Source organism: Natator depressus, chromosome 1 (assembly GCF_965152275.1).
Source record: "Natator depressus isolate rNatDep1 chromosome 1, rNatDep2.hap1, whole genome shotgun sequence".
Lineage (NCBI taxonomy): Eukaryota > Metazoa > Chordata > Testudines > Cheloniidae > Natator > Natator depressus.
In genome coordinates, this window is record NC_134234.1 from 321,543,028 (window position 1) to 321,569,664 (window position 26,637).

Consider the following 26,637-nt stretch of genomic DNA (forward strand, 5'->3'; position numbering starts at 1 on the left):
CCCAGGCACATACACAGAGACTATGGAAATTTTATCTGAGGAATAAATCCCCACAGTCCAGGGGCAATGAGCGTATCAATTATGGTAGCATTAGCAAGTATTGTTTTAAAACTAAACAGGACAGTCTTGTATAAAAATTAGGGGGCTGATCTAATATCCCTTATTCATGTGACTTATCCTAACTTAATAGAACTATTTGTAGATAAGTATTACATGGGTAGGCCTTCATATATTTTTCTTTAAACAAAACCAATCATATTAAATCTTACATTTTCTTTCCACAGTTAGCCACCTTTGAAAACAGGTTTCTTCTGACAGAATATGCATGCAACTGGGAACACTGCTGAGATATCCATGAGTAGCATACAGCTCTCTTTCAAATAGAAGCACCTCATCCACAAGATGACAAAAGAGATTATCGTCATACAATAGGCAAACGATATCAGCAGCCAACTTCTCCAAAATCAGCATTACCAGAGCACGGGAAAATTCAAGCTTTAAGAAAAAAACAAAAGTCACCAAAGTAGATAGAAACTGCAAGTTAGAATTGTTAATATTAATGCAGTTTTAAAACTCTTTCTGAACTAACTTCAGCCATATCACAAATTCAATAAGGTTAATGAAGTTGTGCCTACTTACACCACAGCTAGAATTTGGCTGTAGGTAATTGCACATACAGTAAATCCTCACTTAACATTGTAGTTATGTTCCTGAAAAATGCTACTTTTAGCAAAATTATGTTAAGCTAATCCAATTTCCCCATAAAAATTAATATAAATAAGGGGGGGGGAGGTTAGGTTCCAGGGAAATGTTTTTCGCCAGACAAAAAAGACATATATATCACACACACACTATAAGTTTTAAACAATTTAATATTGTACACAGTAATGATGATTGTGAAGCTTGGCTGAGGTGGTGGAGTCAGAGAATGGAAGAGGGTGGGATATTTCCCAGGGAATGCCGTGCTGCTAATGGATGAACTAGCACTCGGCTGAGCCCTCAAGGGTTAACACGTTGTTAATGTAGCCTCACACTCTAAAAGTCAGCATAAATGGAGGAAGGAGACACAATAGATGCATGGCAGTGGCTGCAAACATTCTCTGCGGAAACTGAACATGATGAATCCACGCTATCCCACTGGAGCACACCACTCCCTCCACTTTCCAAAGTGCAGGAGGTGGTGCGTGCATGCGTGCGAGAGAGTGAGAAAGAGAGACAGACAGACAAGCGCATTGCCCTTTAAAGTATACTGACCCCACTCTAAGTACACTGCCTTTTTAAGTAGATCAGCAAGTTGAGAGAGCAGTTGCGGCGAACAAGCTCCTCATCCTGAGTCCTGTCGTGTTTTGTTCCCCCCCTGCTCTGTGGACATGGGGTACACGAGCAGGGTGCAAGAGCGGGAGGGGGCGGGGGGGGGACACCCTGACATCAGCACCCCTCTTTCCCCCTACCCCTGCACAGCAAGCAGGAGACTCCGGGAGCAGCTCCAAGGCAGAGGGCAGGAGCAGCACATGGCAGTGGGGAGAGGGACACCTGAACTGCCTGGCAATTGCTGCACGGGGAACTGATGGGGGGCTGCTGGCCCACCCTGGTTCCAAGCCCCCACCAGCTAGCTCCAACAGCTGCTCTCCCTGCAAGCAGTGGACAAAACAGGCGGCTGCCAAACAACGTTATAAGGGAGCATTGCACAACTTTAAATGAGCATGTTCTCGAAAAGATCAGCAACGAAACAACATTAAAAACAGGATGACGTTAAGTGAGGAGTAACTGTAACATATTTGCTTACCCTTGCATTGACTGAGGAGCCTGCCTTGTCCAATATTGGCTGGATTTTATCATCGAGGAATTTTGCGTGATTTCCAATCCACATGAGTACCTGGGTTAGGTACCACTCAGGCTTGTGCAAAAAGGCAAAACACCCAGAACATTAAAGTTAACTCCACCCAAAAAACAACTGATATATGAACAGGAGTATAGATTTCACCTACAGTACCCACTGCAAACAAATATGTAACATAAAAGGATATAACTCCTGACAAGTCAGAAAGATTATCAAACTTTATATTAAGGGTACATATTAAAAGTAATGTATAAAGTGTTAAGTTACTAGATGTTTCAATAAATGGTTAATCAACTGTTATAACCATCCATAACACATTCTACTCATGTCTGTAACATGCTTCTAACATCTATTCAACAGTTAACTCTTTATAAACTATTTATAAGCGTAGCAAGACTACAAAGCATGACCAGAAAAAGCATTTGGAGGGGAAAAAAAGAGTTAACAAATGACAACTTTAAATTGGATTTTGCAATTTAGAGTAGTTTATTTTACAACAGCAGCAACATTTAAAACCAGGGTAGAGGTTTTGGCTTTTGGTGGGAAGGGAGGAAAAATGGAGGACATATATGTACTTTAAATTGAAAGCACTGTCTTTTCTGTCCCAGTAGGTTAAAAGCCCTCAAAGAAAAAAAAATTTTTTCGTGGACCTTCTCTGTATTTGTGATCAGGTAACATCCCTATGGCAACTAAGCAATTTACATGGCAAATTAACATCAGAGAACCATTTATGTACTTTTACTATCTATCTTTTATGAAAAAAGGAAACAAGCTGCCTACTTTTGCTCTTCATTTATCTCCCCTTCCATTTGCTCTATTACTCTCTTCCCTACACATATTGCTCTGACACCATACCCACTTACTCCTCTCCCTCTCCACTACATATGCCTCTTGAGGCTGATAGGGAAAGGACACACCACTGAGAATGGAGCTGACTGAGAGGCTAGTTGCCTCATCATCCTTTTATGTAGTATCCTCCCCTACTGGAAACAGCTAGGCCGGTGGCTCCTCCTAGTTTCCAGTTACTGGGAAAAAATTTTTTTTTTTAAAAAAAGCACTTCCAATGAAAACCCTGTAGAAGTAATAAAAAATGCAACTAACCCGTCACAGGCCACCAGTGAAAAAGTCTGGGAACTACTGCCAAGGTGAAATGTATTTACAGTTTACCCAAAAATGTTACATGCGACCACACAGATTAACCTTAAAACATTGTTACTATAAGCAGTTTATATACATGCTAAATATCAACTTTTCAGACCCTGGTGCAGTTGTATTGGAACAAAAAGAAAAAGGAAACATTCATATAAAAATGCACCTGTATTTTAACCCCAGATGAAAGCCACCAAACTTTGAGGGCATTTAACGCGCGCACACACACACACACACACACACACACGTTTCCAAATTTGGGGGGAGGGGAGGATTAGTCAGGTACAATTTAATGTAAGGTTTTTTAATTTAAATTAATTAATTAAAACAAAAAACTAATTATAGTCCCAAGTCATTGTCAGTTATATTTTAAACCAAGAACTTATTTTAATGCAGAGTCTAACACCTGTAAATATAGGAATAATAAAAATGCTATCTCATGACCAAATTCACTCCCTTTTACACCCAAACTTAAGTAGCCAGGACTGGTAAAAGGAGGTTTTTCCATGGGGATGAAGAGAAATGAATCCATCCTTCTCAGGCTGTGGAGTTTACCCAAGGCTGCAACAGGTCCTGTTTCAGTGTCCCCGGTAACAAAGGGATATGGCAAGTGCAACAGAGGAATATCCTATTGCCAGGGAATCTCTGCAGTGCAGCACTTTGCCAAGCAGGGGGTAGGACTTGTGGAGGGTCTTCAAGTGCTTTTTCACCTCTACACACATTCAATGAGCCCAAGGTCCTCCATGCAGAGAGCAATATTTGGGTCACAACTTTACTACAGCAATGTGTTTTCTATATAAAACGGGTTAGTTTTTTTGTTAAGTACTGCAAATAAAAGTAAATCAAGAAATGCTTTCCCCATACCTTGCTTAAAACATTAGTTTGTCTATTCCCAGTAAAATGATACTTGAATCTTTTCTGAAGAGGGTTCAGCATGATTTGCATTGGAAGGATAATAGGTGGTGATGGAGGTAGAGAATACTTCTCTGGCAGTTGTTTTGGTTTAGTTAGTAATTCATCTCTAAGGTTTAAGAGTCAAAGGTAAAATATTTTATTGGCAGATCATTGTTATAGAAGTACTGAATTCTCGCATCATAACTTGAGACATTTAAGAAATGTTACATTCCATTTCTATAGTCCCCTTTCTTTACTGAAGTCACTACACATACTATACAATTATCAAAATCCTGCATTGAAAACTATTTCTATATTTAGAATATTCCAACATTAAACCTGTGTTTAATTAACAGGCGGATTACGACTGATTTGTGATAGCAGCAGTCAGTCAATTTGGTTTACAAAAAATCATCTTTATTCAGGATTGCCAAGACAGATGTGGGTTGTCCTATCCTCCCACAGACACACACAGACTTGTCATTACTATACTGAAACAGAGAAGCAGAAACTCAGAGGATTAGTAATGCAAAACAAGAGCTTCTCTGATCAGTATGTGACCCAAACTGGCAAAGATCAAAAGCTGTTTTTACCATCTGAGGGCAGCTCAATGGCTTATGTGAAAAATATTAGTGATCTCAGCCCAGTTCCAGGGAACAGGCAAATGTACCACCACAATTTTCACCCCTGTGGGAAATCTTGCCAGAGGGCCCAAGGACTGAATAGCATGAAGGTTAAACTATCTTCCTCACTTCCCCAAATGTGAGTGCACTAGAATCGTGGTTGGTACAGCACTGCTGCTGCCAAAGCTACACTTTTTCTATTGGCAAAGAACTTCAATTTCTAGTATTGTTAATTGGGCACTTTCTATGTTAATTTTTTACTTTTAATAAAACAAGAAATACTAAACCCACAAACCTACTTCAGCCTTAGTGAGAAATGTCCAGCAAGTTTGTTCATTATTCTTACTGAAATTCCCTGTGAATATAAGACACTAATTCAAAAAGGATACGATGTTTGCAATTTCAGAAGCTGAGAAAACAGAGTCTCCAAATTATTGTATATTTCTGGAACATTAGCCGGTGCAGCAAGACCAAAAACCTGAGACTGTGGTGGCCCAACAAATGGCCAATGAAGGTGAGTTAATATTTCCTCAAAATCACTGTAACAGAAAATATACACATCAACATGAATCAACAGTACAATGCAAAGATGAAAGAACTATGGTGCATTTCCTACCTTGACAGTTTGTCTTTAAGAATTTTATGCCAGAATTTAACAGTAGACCTCACAAAAGTAAGAAGATGAGAACAAGATGACTCCTGAAGCTTAATATCCAATTCTGCCATGGATGCCAGAGTAGTAGCGGCCTCTGGGACATTGTTGGTCATGAGATACTGCTGAATATTATCACTATAAAATAAAGCAAAATCATGACTAGAATGCACTGAGGCAATTTTTAGCAACACTGAGGATAATTCATTGCTGTTTACTTGTCTTACTGTATAATGAAAGTGTATAAAGCAATTTTGTTTTTTTGTTTTGTTTTTTTAATAGAAAATATTTTCCAGGTCAGCAGCTAGGTGACCTTGCAGTTAGTGCCGTGCACTGCTACCTGGTACACCTAAATTTCTGGTCCATGCCTCTTGCTACCTACGTTGAGGGTGCACCACTGAACAAGAGGATAGCTCTTGATGAGAAACTAAGTGTTTTCAAATCTGTTGTGCAACTCATTTAAAAACTTTTTAGATAAATGTTTTATTCTCACCAAAACAATAAAAATAAAGAGATGTCAACCTACATAATGCAAATACATCTTTTTCTGCTCAAACACCTTCTTTCGGTATTATTAGATTCTGTACAGTTATGTGTTAAAAACAGATAGCGAAGATACAGAATTTATATTCAACACTGACAAATATTCTACAATTAGAGGTGCATCTTTCAGATTAGATGGTAAATTATGATCCCTTTCATCCCCATATCCAAAACACAGTAATCACCAAATTTAGTTGCAAACGAAAGCAATGGCATATCAAAATTAGATTCGAATTTTTAGTCAGTAGGTGAATTAACAAGGATTATAACTTGTTTGCATTTAAAAATATAGATTTACAACTCCAAAAATGTCTCAAATTTATTTATTACCACCTAAGCCCTAAACAAGACTGCAGGAAAAAGATACTTAGAAGTCAAAGTGGGCCTATTTTACCTTAACTCTTCTATTTGTGAAATCCATTTTAGATAAGCAAGGTGTCGTTCAACCTCTTCTATTTGACTAATCAGTACACCAAGATCTTCCATCCATGGCTGTGCTGTCAATAGGTGGCTATTAATTGAATCAAATAAAACAGTTTCTTCCCCCAGGAGCTGACTAAGGGACTTCTTAGAATCCTCTGCATTCTTTAAGGCATTCTGAATTCTTTTGGGGACTTCTGATGAAACTGTAAGTACCTGTATTTAGGGAGGAGTAATACATCTGACATAAAAGTACTAAGACCCCTCTTTCAGTGATTAAACAAATCACTTTTACAGATTTCCGTGCATAGTAAAGCATAAGAGAAAATCAGAAAGTGACAGCTTAGCTGACAACCTTGTGTAGAATGTTACCAAAATGCACTGATGTAATTAGATGCATGCAATTGGTTGTATATTTTTAATGTTTCAAGGAGTTGAGAAATAACTAACAGAATGCTTACCTGTTCCTCTAATTGCTTTTTATTTTCTGAAAGCTCCTCTATAAGTTTGCCAAGTTTCTTTAGACAATTAAGGTCAGTTCCAACTTCTCTTTCAACATATTCAGCTACAGAGTAAGGGATGTCACAGCAATCTGGGTCTCTAGTGACTTGTTCGCTTCCAACATTAATGGCTGCCATGTTTTCGTCACCTGCAGGACTGAGTTAAAGAGTCCGTAGTTAGCCACCACCCACACAGCTCTATCAACTACCATGAACCTTCATATGGAATGGGGCAGAAGAAATTTCAGCTTAAGGATTTCAGTTCAGTGCAACTGAAAATACTGTCTTCCATTCAACTGCTCACATGCATAAAGATAGCCACATGCATAAGCCTTTGGAGAACCAGGGCCTAAGTATGCAAAGTATGACACTATTATATACTCTGCTGGGGACATTGTGCCCATCACTCAACAGAACTGAAACATGTCCACTACCCAGAGAAGTCAGTCAGCTTTCATTTCCAATATCATACATTTTTCTAAAACCAATTCAATGTTTTTATGTCTGTACTAGATGGTATGTATAAAAATACTTGAAAATGTACAGATGACTTGCCTCACCCCCACAGGTAGTAAAAAGGCTCCAGCACTTTTAAATGGCAGGTATGCCATCACTAGCAAAGTATACAGTGGGATGTTGCACACGATCTGTTGACAGACAGCATTTTAGAGACATACAAAAGAAGAAAATTCCCATAAATCATCAAATGAGCTGATCATCTTAAATCTTTGCTTTGGAAGCTGCACCTCCTGGCCTACTGCTTTGTCAGTGGCCAGGGAAATCTGGAACTTGATCAAATTAGTCAAGTGTTTGATCAGATTAAGATCCAACTCCCCGCACCATCTTCAAAAATTAAAGTAAGTTTTAAATGCGTTAATATGCTTTTAAAACTTTATCTGACCTCTAAAGCAAGTTATCATTCCAACATCAAAAAGCAGATTTAAAACTATAATATGAACAAGCAGTTAAAGGAACACTACCAATGTAAGAAATTACTTCAGTTTGAAAATATTTACTCTTTTTATAACAAACAAATGAAAGAGATTAATGAAATATCTCGTTCCAGTTTACCTTGTGTAGTTGACAGTGTTCTGTGTATTCAGTGATTTATTGTTTCCTTTTATGTACACAGCAACAGGCAAAAGAGAAAAACCTTTTAAAAGTAGGAAAATGTACTTGTAATACCATAAAAATTGGCAGGTAAATCAAGGAAAGGTGTAGGAACGGACATTCCTTACATTTTTTTCCAATGAACTACATTTCAAGATAGTATCCCTTTTTATGAATCTATTAGTAATTTATTAAGAGACTCCCACCTTCACTGCTTGTTGCCCACATCGAAAATGAAAGGGGTTCTATGCTACACATAAAGACTCTCCAAGAGACAGGATTTTTTCCTTAGGGAAGGATTATTAATAAACTACTGGCTTAAGAAACTGAGTTACAGTAAATATATTCTATTCATGCTCTTATATGGCCCTTATCACCAAACTATCTGAACATCTTTCAGAAGTGCACTGAGCAGTGTAACTAACATCTGTCATGACTAACATCTGTCATATGTGGTGGGCCTCTTTTTTTCCTCCAAGGAGAAATTGTGTTTTTTAAAAATATTTTATTATACATGCACATAAACATCTGCAAAACTAATTATCCGCCTTCAAACTCTCACTTGCTATGAGGACTATAAAAAATTGACCACTGTTAGGCTGATGGTCTGTTAAGACCAGTGCCTATCATACTGACCAATACTGTCTCAATGTTCCCTTGCAGTCCCCTGTCCATCTGCCTCCATCTATTGTTTATCTTATACTTAAAATCCCTTCTCCCAAAAGCCTAGGGTCTATCTTTTTATTCTGCATTTGTGAAACACCTAGCATTATAGCAGCCAGGACCATGACTGGGACTAGTAGACATTAAATAATACATATAAAACTACAATACCACCACCCTCTGCTGTGGGCACAATAGGAAAAACAAGGTCGAAGAAGTGCACCTTTCACTCAAAACAAAATGTCACAAGGCTTGTGGTGACTCTTAATTCCTGTAGAAATTCATTCCACCATCTTGGACCAGGCCCAAGAAAGCACTGTCTTCTGGACTCAGGGCTATGAGGCCCAGGGTATTTACACTCCCCTAGTTGACACAGGGCGCTGCTGACACTGCTTTAAGTCGAGGTAAGTTACGTCGCTCGGGGGGGGGGGAACGGACGGACAGTTTTTTCACACCCTTGAACGACATAACTTAGGCAAGCCCTCAGCAAGTCATAACAACCTCTTGCTAGCAGAGAAGTTTGAGCATAATTAGGATGTGTCATGCCACCCATAGGGTTGCCATCCCGTTTGGCTGGGAGTTTGACGTTGCAGCAGGGCTAAAGCAGGCTCCCTACCTGCCCTGGCTTCATGCCACTCCCAGAAGCGGCAACATTTCCGGCAGCGGCTCCTAGGAGGAGGCACAGCCGGGGGGTCCTCTGCGCGCTGCCCCTGCCTTAGCACTGACTCCACAGCTCCCATTGGCTGGGAATGGGGGACCGCCACCAATGGGCACTGCAGGGGCAGTGCTTGCAGGCAGAGGCAGCCCGCAGAGCCTCCTGGCCACCCATGAGCCTAGGAGCCACTGCCAGACATGTTGCCACTTCTAGGAGGTAAGCGCCACCCAGCCAGAGCCTGTACCCCCTTACGCACCCCAAGCTCCTGCCCCAGCCCCCTCCCGCACCCAAACTCCCTCGCACAGCACACACCCCCTCCCACAGCCCTGCCCCAGCCCTGAGCCCCCTCCTGCACCCAAACTCCCTCCCACAGTCTGCGCCCCCCCAACCCTCTGCTCAGGGATTTCCCCACACCCACCCTGAATTTCCCCAACCCCAGTTTTGTGAACTAGTTACATGCAGTGTTGCCGATTTAGTGATTGTTTGGAAATCTGCATTGAAACTGAAACATTAATACACACTTTAAAAGTATATACAGTGTATGATAAAATACATGTATCTGAAAAAGTATAACAGATTTGAAAAGTATGAACACAGACTAGCTTCCTTATACAACTGTTGTTTTTTATGACAATGTCAGTGCATTCATTTCGGTGTTGTTGGCCAACCTAATAATTTCAAATTATTATTTGTAAGCAAAGTCTAAATGAGCTCTCCCTGACAGCTAGTGATGAGCTGGGGGGAAGACTTCAGGACCAGATTGTATTTACATTCACACCTAATCTACCTAAGTATCCTGCAAACACAGCAAATCCAGCTGTGTTGCCCAAGTGATAGATTTTGGCTGGGGTTGGGTTACAAATCACTTGAATGCAGCGGGGGGATTAAATGTTGTTATTCTTATTGTCTGAATAAAGGGCAGTAGAACTGTACTTAGCCTGTGCTGATTGAAGGCATCAAGAGAGAGAGTGGAGACAGGTGTTTTGCTTGATGGTCTGCCTGACTCACAAGTACTATTTGACCTGCCCCTCTCCACTGTTTAAAGACAGAGCTGATTAGTCTCCATAGAGAATCTTTTGTTTTGTTAAGTGACCACTACAGCTGAAATTACTGATAATCAGATTTAAGTGCTTAGACCTGCTGTGGGACAGTGTTTCTGTGGAAGAGACGGCCCAGTCTGCACTAGCAGTGAGGTTCCCCCACTGAGAGCTGGGTGGAACCTCAAGAGACCAACTCACAGATGTCACAGTGGCAGCAAAAGGTGACAGCGCAGGGCCACTGGCAACAGAGGGATAGAGTGAACGGTGGCACAATGAACAACAGTGGCCAGAGCGAACAGTGAGCAGCTGGAGGAACGAGCAAGGTGCCTTCTTGCTTCCCATTTGGGAGGTGAACTCATGTTAAAGCATCTCTGAACTCTGAGTCTCCACTGACCAAGGACAACACCAGTGAGTGTTAATGAGGCTGTTAAGAATGCTGGAGACACAACACAATTCATGCAAACAAACATGGCTCCGGCATCATATTTTCTATTTAGGCAAGAGATACCACACACTACAAACTGGAGGCCAATGTTAAGTGCATTGTCACTTGTTCATCCTGAAGTTGAACACTGGTTCCAAACAAGACCAGCAAATGCTCACTATCTTTCTGCAAAAAACTCAACTGACTGGCTAGAAGCATGTGGTGCAACAGTGAAAGACTCAACAGTTGAAAAAGTGAAGAACTCTCTCACCACATTCAAAAAATTTGTATACATGGCTGATGAATGCACCGATGCAAATGGGCATCAAGTATTAAGTCACTGTGTATGTTATCTTGATGTCAGTGGTAGGCCAGTAGATGCATTTCTAGATGTTCAAGTTATAGAAGACACATTGGCTGCATCTGTGACAACCCACATCTTAGAAGAGTTAAATGCTTGTCAGCTGGACCCCAAACAGATGGCAGCTTGTGCTTTTGATGGAGCTGCAAACTTCTCTGGAAGACATGGTGGAGTACAAGCTTTGCTCAGAGAAAAGTGTAACCCTAAATTTCTCCTATACACACTGCAGAGGCCATCTACTCCAACTAGTACGAGCTGCAGACTCTTCAAAAGATGTTTAAAAAGCTATAAATGTAATGTCTTCATTATATTTTTTTTTCAGCAGGAGTCCAAAAAGACTGAATATCTTGGAAAATATAGAAGATGGACTGAAGCCCAAATTAGTCCAACCTGGGAAAACCCTCTGGCTTTCTCATGAGCAATCCTTAGCTGTTGTCTTAAAATTACTCCAGCCATTATTACTGGCTTTGTAAAGTATCTACAAAGATGGGATGGATCTAAGTAGTGAGGCTGGTGAATTACTTTTGCTACTACGTTCTGAGAAGACTATTACCGTTCTCTCTCTTGTAAGTCTATTGTTGAAACCACTTGGACCATTAAATAATGCCATCCAGGCATCCGTTACAACAGTAGTAGATCTTTGTCCAGCAAAAGAAGCTACGTTTGGATCAGAGAGCTATCCATTGAAAAAGCAGACTTCAGTCCAGAAGTTGACTAATGAAGGCATTTATCATGAATCCTTAAGTGAAGAGGACAAGTGTTTAAGACAACTGAAAAAGTACACAGACTTGAGTCTTAAAAATCTGCAACAGCGACTTCTAGATTCTACTCAAACTCTACATAGCTTTTACAGATCCCTGTACTATAAAACACTGACAGTTGAATGGGTGAGGCACTACCACCAATGGGGCTGCCATGTGCTCAGGACAGAATAGAGACTTTAAACACAGGGTGGAATATCATATGACAAATGAATGAAGATTTGACTTGAACTTCTTTTTTATCATCACTAGTGGCTTGACCCGATCTTTATGCTATGTTTCCTGGGATGAAAGAAGTAGGAATTCATCTCTTGCTACTCCCAGTGATAACAGCTACAGCTGACCGTTCTTTTTCATCCTTAAATACAATTTTGTGTTCTGAAATAAGTAGTTTTCTTCCTGATCACGTGAATGAACTAATGAGCATATCAACTGAAGGAATGGAAGTACCGGACACACGCGAAGCCACCAAAGATGAACGCATTGCATTCAAAAAGTTCATTAACAGAGTTGTGCAAAATTATAACAAGAAACCAAGAAGGATATCTATGTAGTGCTTCATCAAAGGCTTGAACAGCCAACTTTAATTTGTTTGATAATTTTAAAACAGGAATTAAATCTAATCAAATGGTCATGAAACATTTTTCAGTTTTCACTATGGTGCCATACAGCCCACCTTCACCCTCAGGGTCTCACCCGTCATCGGCCCTGCCCCCCCATAAATTCAACCCCCCCCATTTCAATTCCTGGGGAAAACACTGCCTCTGCCCCAGCCCCCTCCCACCCCAGCCTAGTAAAGGTGAGGGAGAGAGCTAGCGAAAGAGGGTATGGGGCTGGAGTGAGTAGGGGCAGGGCAGGGGTGTGCCCTTGGGGAGGGGAACGGATGTTTGGGTTTGTGCAATTAGACAGCTGGCAACCCTAGCTACCAAAGACAGCCACCAGCATCCCTGGAGACCACTATCTCCGAACCTACTGCTCACCGTGGGGGGATGGGACTACTCCTCCCCCTGCAGCAGGCGAGGGGGTTGCTCGCCCCTCCGCCCCCACCACAGAACAGGGTGGGTGAGGGAAGAGATCTTCTCGGCCAGGGGGTCTCCTCAGCCTGCCTGCCGCACTCGCCTAGGCCCCGCACGCCATTAGCGTTGCCATGGTCCCTAGCAGCCCCCCTTGGGTCCCCGAAGGCAGCCCTTCTCCTTGCTAGGCCCCCGCAGCCCGCCAAGAGCTGAGGCCCCTCACACGCCGGCATCGGGAGCCGGCAATAGAGGCCAGCCCGGCTTTCCCGGGCTGAACGAGGCCGCTTACCGCTAGGGCACGGACAGACCCGAGTTATTCGCCAACCGCCTAGGGCTCTGCCCCGCCCCGTCAGCTCCACCACTGACTGGCACCTGCCACCCCGGCGCAGCGGGAAATCCCGAAGTTGCTCCGGGTCCCGCGAGAAGTGGGCGGAATGAAGAGAGAGGGAGACTGTAACATACCCACGGGTCTGTCCCACCCATCAGGATCCCGTGATGTCATCGCTGCCACAGAAGAAAGCGCATGCGCGCGGTCAGAGGTTGCCGTTGCGTGCCCTGTGTTGTCGCCTATGCGGCGCGAGCCTAGGAGGCGGTTGGTGCTTCGCTTTGGCGGTGAGATGCCTCCTGAGAGAACCTGGCGCTGGGTCTCCGAGTCCCGGGCGTGGGGAGGGAGCAGCCCACGCCTTGCCCCATAGTGCTGCGGACTCACCGTCCCCGGAGGCCTGTCCAGCTCCTTAAGCATTGCGGGTTGGGTGGGTTGCCAGCTGGAGTTGCCAACTTTCTATTTGCAGAAAATCAAACACCCTTGCCCTGCCCCACCCCTTTTCCAAGGCCATGCCCCCCGCCGCTCACTCCGCCCCCCGCCCTCCGTTGCTGGCTTTCCCCCACACTCGCTGGTTTCACCAGGCTGGGGCAGGAGGTGTGGGGGGTGTGTGTGTTTGTGGGGTGATGAGGACTGTGGGTACAGGTGCTGGGGTGCAGAAAGGGGCTCTGGGCTGGGGCAGGAGGTTGGGGTGTGGGAGGGGGTATGGGCTGGGGGGTGAGGCAGAAATGAGGGGTTCGGGGGGGGGCCTCCAGGCTAGGGCAGTAGGTTGGAGTGTGGGGGGGATGAGGACGCTGGGATGGGGCCAGAGGTGAGGTGCTGGAGGGGGCTCAGGGTTGGGACAGAAGGTTGGGGTTTGGGGGGGGGTGAGGACTTCAGTTGGGGGTGTGGGCTCTGGGATGGGGCCAGAGGTGAGGTGCTGGAGGAGGCTCATTGTTGAGGGGCAGGAAGGGGGGCAGCCACCGGGGGGCGCTTACCTCAAGCGGCTCCCGGGAAGTTGCTGGCATCTTCCTCCACCTCCTTAGCGGAGGTGTGATCACGTGGCTCTGTGCGCTGCCAGTGCCTGCAGCCACTGCCCCCTCAGCTCCCATTGGTCAATGTTCCTGTTGCTGGCCAATGGGAGCAGCGGAGTTGGGGGCGGGGGCAGCGCACAGAGCCCCCCCCCAGCTATCCCTCTGCCTAGGAGTCAAAGGGAGATGCCAGCAGCTTCCCAGATGTCGCACGGAGCCAGGTAGGGAAGCTACCTGCACCGCCGACCAGACTTTTAATGGCCCAGAGCTGTGCTGACTGGAGCCATCAGGGTCCCTTTTCGACTGGGCTTTCCGGTCGAAATCCATACACCTGACAATCCTATTGCCATCCTGCTGCCATTGATGTCAATTTGGGGGTGTGGGGGAGGCAGGATTGGGGCCCTATGGGAGCTCTAGGGGGAATCGACTCCTCTTTCCAGTTAGCGGCAGGCTCTGCAAGGGATGGGTGCTGTGTCCTGTCTACTGATGATCAGAGCTCCCTGAGCCCAGGCCAAGTGCCAAAGTTAGCAGACAATATGAGTCAAAATCATGGGCATTGCCCCCCCAAACTGTAAGCCTGGGGCAGGGGAGTTACAGAATTTGCCTCTCTCACATGTGGCCCCATTGGCCTGACTGGAACTGCCCCCTCAAATGTAAAACTATGGCTATGCAAAAAGAAAAGGAGTACTTGGTACCTCCTGGTAGAGTGGGTTTGTGTGTGTGGGGGGGGGGGGAGTGAGAGAACCTGGATTTGTGCTGGAAATGGCCCAACTTGATTATCATACATATTGTAAGGAGAGTGATCACTTTAGATAAGCTATTACCAGCAGGAGAGTGGGGTGGGAGGAGGTATTTTTTCATGCTTTGTGTGTATAAAAAGATCTTCTACACTTTCCACAGTATGCATCCGATGAAGTGAGCTGTAGCTCACGAAAGCTTACGCTCAAATAAATTGGTTAGTCTCTAAGGTGCCACAAGTACTCCTTTTCTTTTGGTGAATACAGACTAACACGGCTGTTACTCTGAAACCTATGGCTATGCAGAATAAGTAAGTCCAGAGCTGACTGCAAATAATTAAAAAGAGAGTTCACTAAACTGGGTGACTGGGCAACAAAATGGCAGAAGAAATTCAATGTTGACAAATGCAAAGTAATGCGCATTGTAGATTTATGGTTATATTCACAATACAAAATGGTGGGGTCTAATTTGCTCTTACCACTCAAGAAAGACCTTGAAGTCATCGTGTATGAGTCTCTAAATACATCTGCTCAATGTCCAGTGGCAGTCAAAAACAGAACATTAGGAAAGGGATAGATAATGAAACAAAGTATTTTAACACCACTATATAAATCCATAGTTCACACACAGCTTATATATTTGATGAAGTTCTAGTCACCCCCATCTCAAAAAAGATACATGAGAATTAGAGTACAGAGAAGAATAGGGGTGTGCACAGGAATAAAAGTTTGGCCGCTTTTGGAAGGGCACTTTCTATGCCTTCCCTCCCCCGCAGCTGGAGAGCTGGCTCTCCCCCCGGGGCCGGTGGAGCTCTCTTAGCCCCATAAGAGTTTTGTGCCCCTGCTGATTGGGGGGCCCATGCCCCTGCTTCCCCTCCCTTGTTCATGTTGCTGGGCAACAAAAATCATTAGGGGTATAGAACAGCTTCCGTATGAGGAGAGACTAAAAAGATTAGGACTGTTCATCTTCAAAAAGAGATTACTAAGGGGGAATATAATAGAGGTCTATAAAATTATGAATGGTGTGCAGGAAGTAAACAGGGAAGTGTTATTTACTCCTTCACATAACAGAACAGCCAGGGGTCACCCAATGAAATTAACAAGCAATCGGTTTAAAACAAACATAAGGAAATATTTCTCCACACAATGCACAGTCAACCTGTGAAACTCATTGCCAGAGGATGTTTTGAAGGCCAGAAGTATAACTGGATTAAAACAATAGGTAAGTTCATGTCAGATAGGTACATCAATGGCTATTAGGCAAGATTGTCAGGACACAACAACCCCATGCTCTGAGTGTCTATAGACCTCTGACTGCCAAAAGTTGTGACTAAATGATTGGACGTATCATTCAATAAATTGCCCTGTTCTGTTCATTCCCTTTGAAGCATCAGGCACAGGCCTTGTTGGAAGACAGGACGCTGAGGTACATGGACCATTGGTCTGACCCAGTATAACCATTTTTATGTTTTCAGAAAAGGGTGGGTGCAATTCTCCATGCAAGGGCAAAGCATTGTTATTACAGATGCAGGAAACTGAGGCACAGCTGGGTTCTCTATATTTACTGCAAGGTACTTGGCACACAGCGGAGCCAAAAATAATATTAAAAACAGATTCTTCCAGACCCAAGGAACTCACATGGCATCCAAAAGGATCTGCACCATCTCCAGATCCAGCACATCAAAATGCAACAATGGGTGGAGGAGGAGGGAAAAAACAGGCTCTAGAAAGAGGTAAAACAGCAAGAGACCATGGTATATGGGGCCTTTACAAGCAGAAAATAGCTGAAAATGTTAAGACTCACATTCTCCAGTTCATTATGGCGACTGTGCATGGTGAAAGTGGCCTCAGAATGGCTGGAGGGAGTCTATGGAGAATGCCAGCAGATGGTTGTCATGCAAAGAGCACAGTCAGCTTGACCAGTTGCCTGCCATCCCAGGTGTAAGTGAGGAAGGGGGCATGTGAAGTGGAGCCCCAATATGCCTGTTTCACCACAGTTGTAAATTAAACTGCTCCACTGCTGAGGTTAAGAGACCTGCAAGAGTATTTTGGAGCCTGTCCATGGCACAATGAGAAAAATGGGCAGAGTGGAGAATCTGCCCTCTAATAATTTAGCCTAGGAGGACAGATTAATGCCCTATAGTCTCTTTTTTAAATACTTATTTAGAGTTTAGATTTGTTTACTATTATTTGTACGGAACTAGCATAATAGACTTCCAATCAAATAAGAATTACTCATTCTTTGGATCCATTTTCAGTTTGGCTGGATCAATAATGGCAGAGTTCCCTCATCTCCCATTGTCTACATGGGCAATTCTGGGTGACCAGCAACTGAGAAAATCGGGCTACTTAGGACGCTTAACTTTAGACAGCCATGCTTTAAAATGTTGTCATTGCTATATGTAAAGTAGCAGAATGGGATAAATATTACTGAAGATAATGAAGTAAACTCATAAGCTACCAAATTTTAAAAATGCATTTATTATTTAAATGATCTCCTGATCTGAAAAAATTGTGAAGAAACAAAATGGTTTTTCCTGAGAGAAGGAAAAGAGGTATCAATATAAAGCTGACAGTTAATTTTCCAGTAACCAATTTAGATCAAGAATATTTGTCATAACAGATCTACACACTGAAGGTATAAAGCCTAAACTGGCATATAAATATGAATCAAATGAATCACCTAAATTTCTGCATCAATAAAAAACATATTTTCAAGACAGGCTGAGATATATGAGCAGAGTCAATGCTCCTTACACCCCTGAGAGGAAGAAAAAAATATGTTTATATTAATTTTTACTTGAAATAATCTCTGTTTGGTAGGGACTGTGACGCTGGCAGACCAGGTACCAGCTCATGCCAAGGCCCCAGGCCTCACTAAACTTACAATGGCATAGCTGGAAACCAGTCTTGTTTACTTGTGTTAGCATCCTCAGATGCTGTTTAGACTTTATAAAATGCTTGTGGGATGCTGCATGCATTAATCTAATTTATAATCTCTGTAACCCAGGGTATACATTTATATAGAGTATATCAGCACACAGCTGTGGCCCATTGTAAACCTCTAACTGTATAACTCAACAAAACAGGAAAACCGCATTGATTAAGGTAAAGTACTCCTCCTGCATACAAGAATGGCCAGTTGAAAGCAATTGAAATATTGCATAGCATCAAAGGACAGAGACTTTGTTGATTCCATTCCTAACTCATGTCTCTTTTCAGTCCATGATTTTTACTGTCTAGCAAAGTTATGAATTTAAGCTCCCAGGCTCATCTTTTGAGTGTCTTGTGTAGGTTTCCTTTGAGGTGAGGACTGATAGGTAAGATACAGAGTGATCGTTTTGTGAAGTGTTCACCTACAGGTGATGTGGTGTTTTTGTCTTTTATCATTTTTGTGTTTGACTTAATTCAAGAGTGTAGTGATTGTCTCATTTCACCCACATCAGTGGTTCTCAACCCGTGGCCCAATCAGCACACAACTGCAGCCCATGTGACATCCTCAGGGCCATACAGGTAGCATATATATTGTGTGGATGGGGCCCACATAACACAGATAACTGCATATGTGGCCCACAACGGTAAATAGGTTGAGACCCACTGACCTACATAGTTCTACTAGGGCATTTAGTGCAATGGATGAGGTACACCCCATGTTGTGACAGGCATATGTAGGACCCATAGATCTTGAAAGGTGTATTGTGGAGGGTGTTGACCATTGTAGCAGTGGAGATATGTCTGCACGGTTTGAATCTGTTACTCTGGTAGGGTCTGGAGCTTTTGAGTTGGTGTATTCTGATTTGTTCGGAGCTTGTTTCTGATGAGCTTGGAGAGATTGGGGGTTGTTTGAAGGCCAGAAGAGGGGGTTCAGGAAAAATTTCTTTGATGATACCCCAGATGGGTTCCAGTGGGGCGTGATAGGTGATAACTAGAGGTGTGTGGTCAGAGGGGTTTTTATTTATTGAAGCAGGTTCTCTCGGGATATATGGGTGGCAACACTGCATATTTTCTAAAAGTGAAATACTGAAATTTTCATATTGTTGGTATGCAAAACCCTATTCAATTTTTTATAAAAATGACAGTGCAAAGTGTCTCATATTTAACAATTTATTAACACAAGCGGCACAAACAGGTTTCTTATTTGTTTGGGTTTAGAAATTATAAAGTCAAAATGCAACTTAACTGCTGTCAATTGTTTTAGAATGGCTTTTTAATCCTTTCATGAAATGATACAGATTTGCCTTGCTCATCCATTGCCAGCAATGGACACACTAAATATGCTGGTATAAAGGAGTTAGTTGTTGATACAAACTGTCATCTGGGCTTTTTGGTTAACTTGTTTTCGTTACCTGTTCTTTGGTACAGGTAGTAGTAGAGATGGGAAAAATGCACAAACATTTTCATAATAAAATGTACAGTTCAACTAATAAAAACAGATGTACATGTTTATATCACATAAAAAGCATGAAAAATTCTGCCAATAAAATCCTCTACCACATCAGTGCAAAAGCTATTGGCCTTCTAAAGCGACATAAATGTATTCCTCTAATATAAATATTCATTGCCTTACTTACTCTAATTAGCATTCCTCATCTGTAACGTTAGCACACTTGCAAGAAATTTTATTCTGTGCTGCATTCATGAAAGCATGCTGAATACTCACTGTACTTCTGGAGAGGCAATTACTGAAGATTTGGAATTGCTGTCCTAAGCCCATATCTTAAGATGTGGTTTTGCTACAGCTCAAGCACCTTATTTACTAAGGTCATTTAAAAAAACCCAATCTAATATTTTTATTATTTTACTAACACCATTTTGCATATAATCATTGAAGCTAATAAAAACAACTTTAAAAAATACGAATATTTTACTACAAATCTTCAAAATCAAAACTAGGGTTTGCACAGAACAAGTAAATATGAAAACACTTTCACATCTTAAAATCTTTACATGACTTTAGAGCATTTGTTCAGCGCAGCCATATAGTATTCAGTTGTGTCTGGTTTTTTATGCTTGTGTCCATTTTTAGCACTTCTCTAATTGCCATGGTAGCGTAAGTGGATGGAGGAAGAGAGAATTCCATCTTCAAGGCCTTGAATTTACCTTCTATTATATAAGAAAGAAGAGATTAACTGGCACATATAGTATACCTCCTCTGGGCATTATTTAAATTGGGCTGAAGGGCTCACACAATTTAAGAAATAAAAAAATTAATTTATCAACCATGGAAATGTTTTGTGAAATGTCAATTCATGCTACAACCTTCACGTACGTGGCAGATGTGAGACATGGAGTTTTCCCACAATGGGAAAAGTAAAGTTTCACTATTTATGTAGCAAATTTTATTTAAAACGAACAAACAAAAAACCCCACCTTTTAGTCATACAAAAATTTGGTATTTCAGGACTGCCTTCCTCTCCTCCTACAAGACTTGATTGTAAAGCAGTAAGGCCTATATGTTATAACTGGCTGTGTACTTTATTCAACAGTTCCATCACACAATCCTGACATGTTAAAAGTTCTTAAAACTTTTAACCTGTACCAATTCTCCTAGAAACAAAATATTACACTTACTAATACCAGTTTTAACAAATAATATTTCTGATGCTGTTCTGCTAGCATGTCATCAATCCTATTTTAAACATTTTCTGTTATAATTTTATCCCCAGTTAAGCAAAACACTAAAGCATGCACTTAAAAGCACACAAATCTCCCACTGAACTTCAATTAAACACATAAGTAGTCCCAATGAAGTTGAAAGTGAATATTCACATGCTTGAAGTCAAGCGCATGGTCAAGTGCTTTGCTGAATTATGGCCTGTCTGTCCCTCTTCAGTAAAGCACTTAACTAAGCATATGCTTAGTGCTAAGCATGTGCTCATTTGATTCTGTAGATAGCTAGAAGCAGAGTATAATGTAGTCAATATGATCTGCTGAGCAAATGCTTGCACTTTTGAAAAATCAGGTCACTTATATAGGAGCCTAATTTTGAGCGCATCCTTTAACATTTTAGCTTGATGTTTTGTCAAATGTAGCCTTTTTATTTATGTTTACATTCAATGTGTGTGATATGTAGCAGTTACAACTTCAAAGCACTAGTTAGGTCAAACTTCATTGTTTACAGTGTATAAAACACCTGCAGAAAAGTTGTTACTCTTACCTTTAGCAAGAATAGGTGACGGTTTTCCTTCCAACTTATCCAAATCCGTATTAAATAACGGAATTCTAGGATCATCATATGCAACCACCTCCCTTTATGAAACAGGACAAAGTTTTTTTAAATTTTGGAATACTCAATGTAACTGAATGCACCCCTGTATTCACACCCTATACACTATTGTAATAATCTTTGTACAAAATATTGTGAGGTATCATTTGAAAACTAACTGGTCAATCATATCATGATATGTGCATAGCAACATTATATGTAAAGTTATAAACATAAACTAAAATTAGGTCTGGAACATGTTTACCAGACAAGTCTGAGTGAACCACTTCCTCAAAGACAAAGGACACGCTGGCACCTCAAGCCAGGTGTCATCAAAGTTGATGGGCAATCACCTGTCAAGTGGCCATACTTTGGAAAGGAAGTGGGAAAGCAACAAACTGATCTGCATTTTAGCAAACAATAGCATGGAACCTCTTTCACCATGAGACTCCTTGTCTTTGTCCTCACAGCAGGAATGAACTTTATCTAGGAGTAACCCTCAAGAAAATGAAAAGGAGTACTTGTGGCACCTTAGAGACTAACAAATTTATTTGAGCATAAGCTTTCGTGAACTACAGCTCACTTCATCGGATGCATCCGATGTAGCTCACAAAAGCTTATGCTCAAATAAATTTGTTAGTCTCTAAGGTGCCACAAGTACTCCTTTTCATTTTGCGGATACAGACTAACACGGCTGCTACTCTGAAACCTCAAGAAAATGCATTTCAAAGGGGAACTAGACTATAAAAGTGAGGGGGGGAAAAACACCCCAAGTTCTCTCTCCCACTTTCACCTAAGACGACAAAAGAAACAGCCTTTTGACGTTGGGAGCAGATCCTGGCCTGAGAATTTGGTCAGCAATGTTACTGGGAACATGTGGTAAGGGATTTCACCTTGAAGCAAATCTAGTTGTTAAGTTTTAGTTACTAGAAAGCATTTTATGCTTATTTCTCTTGTAACCATTTCTGACTCTAATGCCTTATATTTGTACTCGCTTAAAACTTCCTCTTTGTAGTTAAATAAACTTTGTATTCTTTAAATCAAAAAGAATCCAGTATTGTATTTAAAATGAATTGTGTGGGTAACTCCATTTAAAGTAGCAAACCACTGGATATTGATCCCCTTAGAGGGCAACAGACCTAAAATATCTGAAGTGTCCAGGAGAGGGCTGGACAGTGCAGGACACCAATTTTGGGGGGGAAGTTTGGGACTGGGAGTGTGTTGGGGGTCACCCTGCAAGTGGTAACCAAGGCTGGTGGTAACTAGTGTGAGACTGGAGTGTGCTGGCAGGCTGCAGCTAGACAGAGATTCTCAGACTGTGACCTGCATGCTGTTTGGATGTTTGTGAGGGGCCCAGGTTGGGAGCTACAGCAGCGAAGCATTGTGAGGCACCCCAGTTGCAAGGAAAAGACGACACAGTCCCTCACTGGTCTAGATTGGATACCCCGGAATGTCATACTCAACAATTACAAGTTTTTTATATCTAGATAGGCTGATTTTCTGATAAAACACGAGTAAGGTTTTATTCACAAAAAACACCACTAATGGACACAGACAAAAGATTTAATGCAAACACATATGCTAGTTGGTGAAGTTTCTCCCACATCACAGGTTTTTTCTTTGTAGGCTATGTCAAGATTTCTAATTATACAATAAACGTGGTTATTAGTGGATGGGAAAGAACTATGCCAACTATAAAAAAAATAGCATTCTACAACTATCAGAAGTGTTTAAAAAGTATTTTAACTTCTTCATGGCTGGATTAAGTACATACTCTATTTTTCCTCTCCAACCACATCATAGGAAGTCATCCAGTGTATAATGGCTACACTGAAGAGCAATCTTTTAAGTGCCCCCCATCCAAAACTCTGTGTATAGTTCTCATCCTCTTAGACCAGAAGCTCTTCAGAGATCATGTCTGCCTGTTTTGTACAGTACCTAGCATAAGAGGGCACTGATCCTGGTTCTGGTCTGTACGTGTGACAGTAATAAGGTTTTAATAGATAAGCCATAATAAATAATAATGTGTAAACAACTGAACCTTTCATATACTTTTTGTTCATATGCCAGTCTAAGAAACAGGTTGAGTCTAACTTTTCCTCAAAATAAATTGCTAAGATTAAAAAACAACCCCCCACCCCAACACACACACACCAGGTTTTGGGGGTTGCAAATATTAATCTACATGATTTACTGTCTACAGATTATCTTGGGCAAGTCTAAAATAGTCACATTCCTGGTCAATAATTTTACTTTTCTCATATTCAGAACCTTGTATTTTATTTTAATTGCTTGATTGAAGATGCAAAAAGAGTCTCTTGCTAAAATGTATCAGGACCAAATCCTGCTCTTCTACCTTCCTGTGGACATCCTAGGCTCGAAGTACAGTGGGAAAGGTTACATTTATGCTGTGTGTAGGGGGATGCGCATAACCTCAGTGGGATACAAGGGGGACCATCACTCAAAGAAGAATCCACAATACCTCGAGTGTTAGTACACGGTGTTCCACAGCAGATCAGAGCCAGTGAAGCAGTGGGACCTATGCCTTACTGGTCTGTGCATAGTGTGTGTGGTACAAAGATCCATATCTACTGCTCCTGCCTACAAACTAGTACTGATCATGGCCTAGCTACACGAGACCAATGCTCACCAGCACTTTTGCAGTCCTCCTGCATGTATTCTGGGGACATCCTATTATTTCCAAATACATTTCACTGTATCCAGTGTTCCCTCTAATTTTTCCCACCCACGTCCGGAATAAAATTTTGTTATGGGCCCCAACATGGAGGTGATGTGTGACACATGACCTTCATATTGGTGCCCATAACAAAATGCATGTGTTGGGCATGGGGCCGAGGGGTTCAGTGTGTGGGACGGGGCTCAGGGTTGCGGTAAAGGGTTGGGGTGCAGGGTGTGAGGGGCTCAGGGCTGTGTTGGATCATATTAAAGAAGTTCTGTATTAAAATCACAAATGAGTTTGATTCCCCATAGTTTAAATTCCAGGGTATTACTAATTAAGAGGTTTCTTGGTTTTACTATTTCTCTCCTTTTCTGTGTGAAACTTGCAAGCTGCTAATTGTGTTAGTACATCCTAAGACAGAGTCTGTTCTCAAAGCAATACTTTGTAACAACAGAAACAGCACACAGAGACTCCCCACCCTTTTGTTGTATTTATCTCGCTTTGTTAACAATTGTGATTAAAATAGAGATAGAGGATGTATGTGGATGGATGCTTGGTGTGAATAATAAATGAATGATCAGGGAGGTGCCACCCTAAGAGTCCAGTGTCCATTGGCCGAAGAAGGTGTCAAGTGGAAACAACCAGAGGACTCTCGGAGGGCAGACTGGAATCCACCCAACAGCCTCAAGGATGGGAGAACCGAAGAACAAAACAACATCTGGCAGCACGGAGCCGTCAGGAATGTGCCATCTGCTGATTGATTCAGCAACAGCATGATAAAGCAACCTCCACAGACTTGTATTAGACCAAAGACCTATAAAAACAGAACCAAGGGACTGAGTTCTTTGGGGTCTGATTCTGCAAACCAACTTCCAGGAGCATCAGATGTGCATCTGACAAGGCCCTGCTCCCTCCTCATGTCCAGGCCACCTGGCCTGTGGCTTGGCACAAGCAACTCTAAGGCTGGTAACTATGATAACAACCTTGCAGAACCTGTGTGTGTGTGTGTGTATGAATAAATATGAAATGGAATGGAATGTTATAGCTATAACTAACTGCTTACTATGATTCTTTCTGTATTCACAATAAATGTGGCATTTTGCCTTATCCCCTTTAATAAGATCCTGCTGGCTTTTATTTTATTGGTATAACATTTTGTTTTTTATTTTATTGGTATAACAGCTGGGGCAGAGGGTTGGGGTGCAGGGGTGTGAGGGCTCCAGCTGGAGGTGCAGGCTCTGGGTTGGGGCCAGAGATGAGGGGTTTGGGGTGCAGGAGGATGCTCCTATGGGGAGAGAGGACCACCCCCAGCTCTCTCTCCCCGCAACAGCACCTGGGCTTCAGGGGCGAGGCACCTCTCCCTGCTGTGGCAGCTCCAGGGCTGGGGCCCCAGGTTAGGCACCCCTCCCCCGGCTCTGTCTGGTCCAGACTGGGTTCGGGCCAGGGGAGGGGCACTGGGGCAGGTCCGGGCCGTGGCTGGGGTGCCCTGGCCACGGCAGTTCTGGGCCACCCCAGCCACCGCAGGTTGGGTGCCAGGCTAGTTTGGGGCTGGGGGAGGGGCACCCCTCTCCCGGCTGTCCCCGGGTGGGTTCCCTGAGCACCTGTGCGGTACTAAATAGGCTGCTGCGCAGCTTACAGGGAACTTAGCTGTATATGATTACTTACCATCTGACATTCTGGGGGCGAATTATGATCTTTCTGTATGCTCCAGATAATGAATAATCTCGAATTTTATGTCTCATGTTGCTGATGTCAAGGTTGTCAGCTGCTAACATTTCCTTGTAGGCATCACCGACTACAAGAAAAGGAAATATTTAAAGAAAATTAAATCTACTTAAAATCTTAGTTCAAATTAAGTTTTAAGTGATCGTGAAAATTAAAAAGACTTACTTTTATGCTTCGGATATATAACATCAAACCCAGGTAATGGCATCACTATATCATGGATAGTATAACTGTCAACATCTGCCTCTTCAATATGAACACCTGTCCCTAAAATTCAAACAAACAGTTTTCTATTTAAAAATACATAGGTATGTGGCATTTTTCTGTCACAAGCATCTACTGTTAATTGAATTTAAAAATAAAAGTTCTTGATTTAAACGTATCTGACTATAGATGGATGAAGCAAATGTTGTGTTGTATCTTCATTTACTGACACAATTTTCTTAAAGAAAGGTGTAACAGTCTTTAAAGTTTAAAAAGAAATCATGCAAAGCAACAATGATTTGAAGTTTATTTTACCTCCTTTAAGGACAAGGTCTCCCGATACAGCTTTAAGTCCATATTCTTCTATTCTCTTGCTCACCATGTTATTCCATATATAACTCTGATAGCTATGAATATACATCAAACGATTATTCCTTGGTATCTGTAGGTGAAAAATGTTTAACTGAATAATAGGTGTCTTTAGTTACTTTCACCACCCAGCCACACTTAATGGATAAACATTGAAACAAGTCATTTTTCCAGTCACACAGTTAACATGTAGGTGTTTGGTTTGTATACTACATTTCTGGTCTTAATTTGAGAGGAATTTACTTGTAAAGAAGGAAAACAAAAGTATGCATTATCCCCTCAATACAAAAAGCTCGTTTTCATTTTGTGTAACAGTTTGCCAAGTGTATTACTGATGTAGAGATGAGTCCCATTTTCAACATTGTAAAGGAGTACTTAATTATTTTTCATAGATTTGTAGGTCTTGAGCAACCAATAAGACCATTCAGTTACCCTCCTGCGTAACACAAACCATGAAACTTCACTAAGTAATTCCCGTGTCAAGCCCAGTAATCCAAGGTTGAAATAGAACTATTTTCGAAAGATCCAATTTTATTTTTTTAAAAATCAAGACTTCAAAGTGATGCCAATTCTATCACATACCTTGTCAACCTATTCCAATGGCTAATTACCCTCACTGTTAATTTGATTTGATTCTCTAAAGGCACAAAGAAAATCTGATCTTAAATCTTACACACAAGTCACAGATACCTATATAATTCAGATGAGTTTAAGTAACCATACAGCTTCCATATAAG

General features: G+C 42.0%; 2 protein-coding genes across 10 annotated transcripts in view; both read right to left on the reverse strand.

Annotated features, from left to right (window-relative positions):
* The window catches only part of RINT1 (RAD50 interactor 1), a 23,337-nt gene extending 10,145 nt beyond the window's left edge, over nucleotides 1-13,192 (reverse strand). Inside the window, exons 1-9 of one of the 6 annotated variants that reach the window (XM_074942484.1) lie at nucleotides 13,111-13,153; nucleotides 7,693-7,774; nucleotides 6,583-6,778; nucleotides 6,096-6,337; nucleotides 5,123-5,296; nucleotides 4,896-5,045; nucleotides 3,854-4,010; nucleotides 1,787-1,897; nucleotides 270-495 (exon numbers count right to left, since the gene is read on the reverse strand). In XM_074942484.1, the coding sequence (XP_074798585.1) occupies nucleotides 270-495; nucleotides 1,787-1,897; nucleotides 3,854-4,010; nucleotides 4,896-5,045; nucleotides 5,123-5,296; nucleotides 6,096-6,337; nucleotides 6,583-6,778; nucleotides 7,693-7,774; nucleotides 13,111-13,150 (1,378 nt within the window). In that variant the 5' untranslated portion in view covers nucleotides 13,151-13,153. Of the gene's footprint in view, nucleotides 1-269; nucleotides 496-1,786; nucleotides 1,898-3,853; nucleotides 4,011-4,895; nucleotides 5,046-5,122; nucleotides 5,297-6,095; nucleotides 6,338-6,582; nucleotides 6,779-7,692; nucleotides 7,775-12,937; nucleotides 13,090-13,110 lie in introns of those variants that run through there. The other 5 variants (XM_074942487.1, XM_074942486.1, XM_074942488.1 and 2 more) reach the window with 5 other exon arrangements.
* Nucleotides 13,193-18,858: 5,666 nt separating this feature from the next.
* Nucleotides 18,859-26,637, reverse strand: part of PUS7 (pseudouridine synthase 7) — a 42,167-nt gene continuing 34,388 nt past the window's right edge. For all 4 annotated transcript variants that reach the window (XM_074942495.1, XM_074942494.1, XM_074942493.1 and 1 more), the window contains 5 exons: nucleotides 25,847-25,973; nucleotides 25,493-25,594; nucleotides 25,268-25,397; nucleotides 20,875-20,966; nucleotides 18,859-19,820 (listed from right to left, as the gene is read on the reverse strand). In XM_074942495.1, the coding sequence (XP_074798596.1) occupies nucleotides 19,684-19,820; nucleotides 20,875-20,966; nucleotides 25,268-25,397; nucleotides 25,493-25,594; nucleotides 25,847-25,973 (588 nt within the window). In that variant the 3' untranslated portion in view covers nucleotides 18,859-19,683. The remainder of the gene's footprint in view (nucleotides 19,821-20,874; nucleotides 20,967-25,267; nucleotides 25,398-25,492; nucleotides 25,595-25,846; nucleotides 25,974-26,637) is intronic.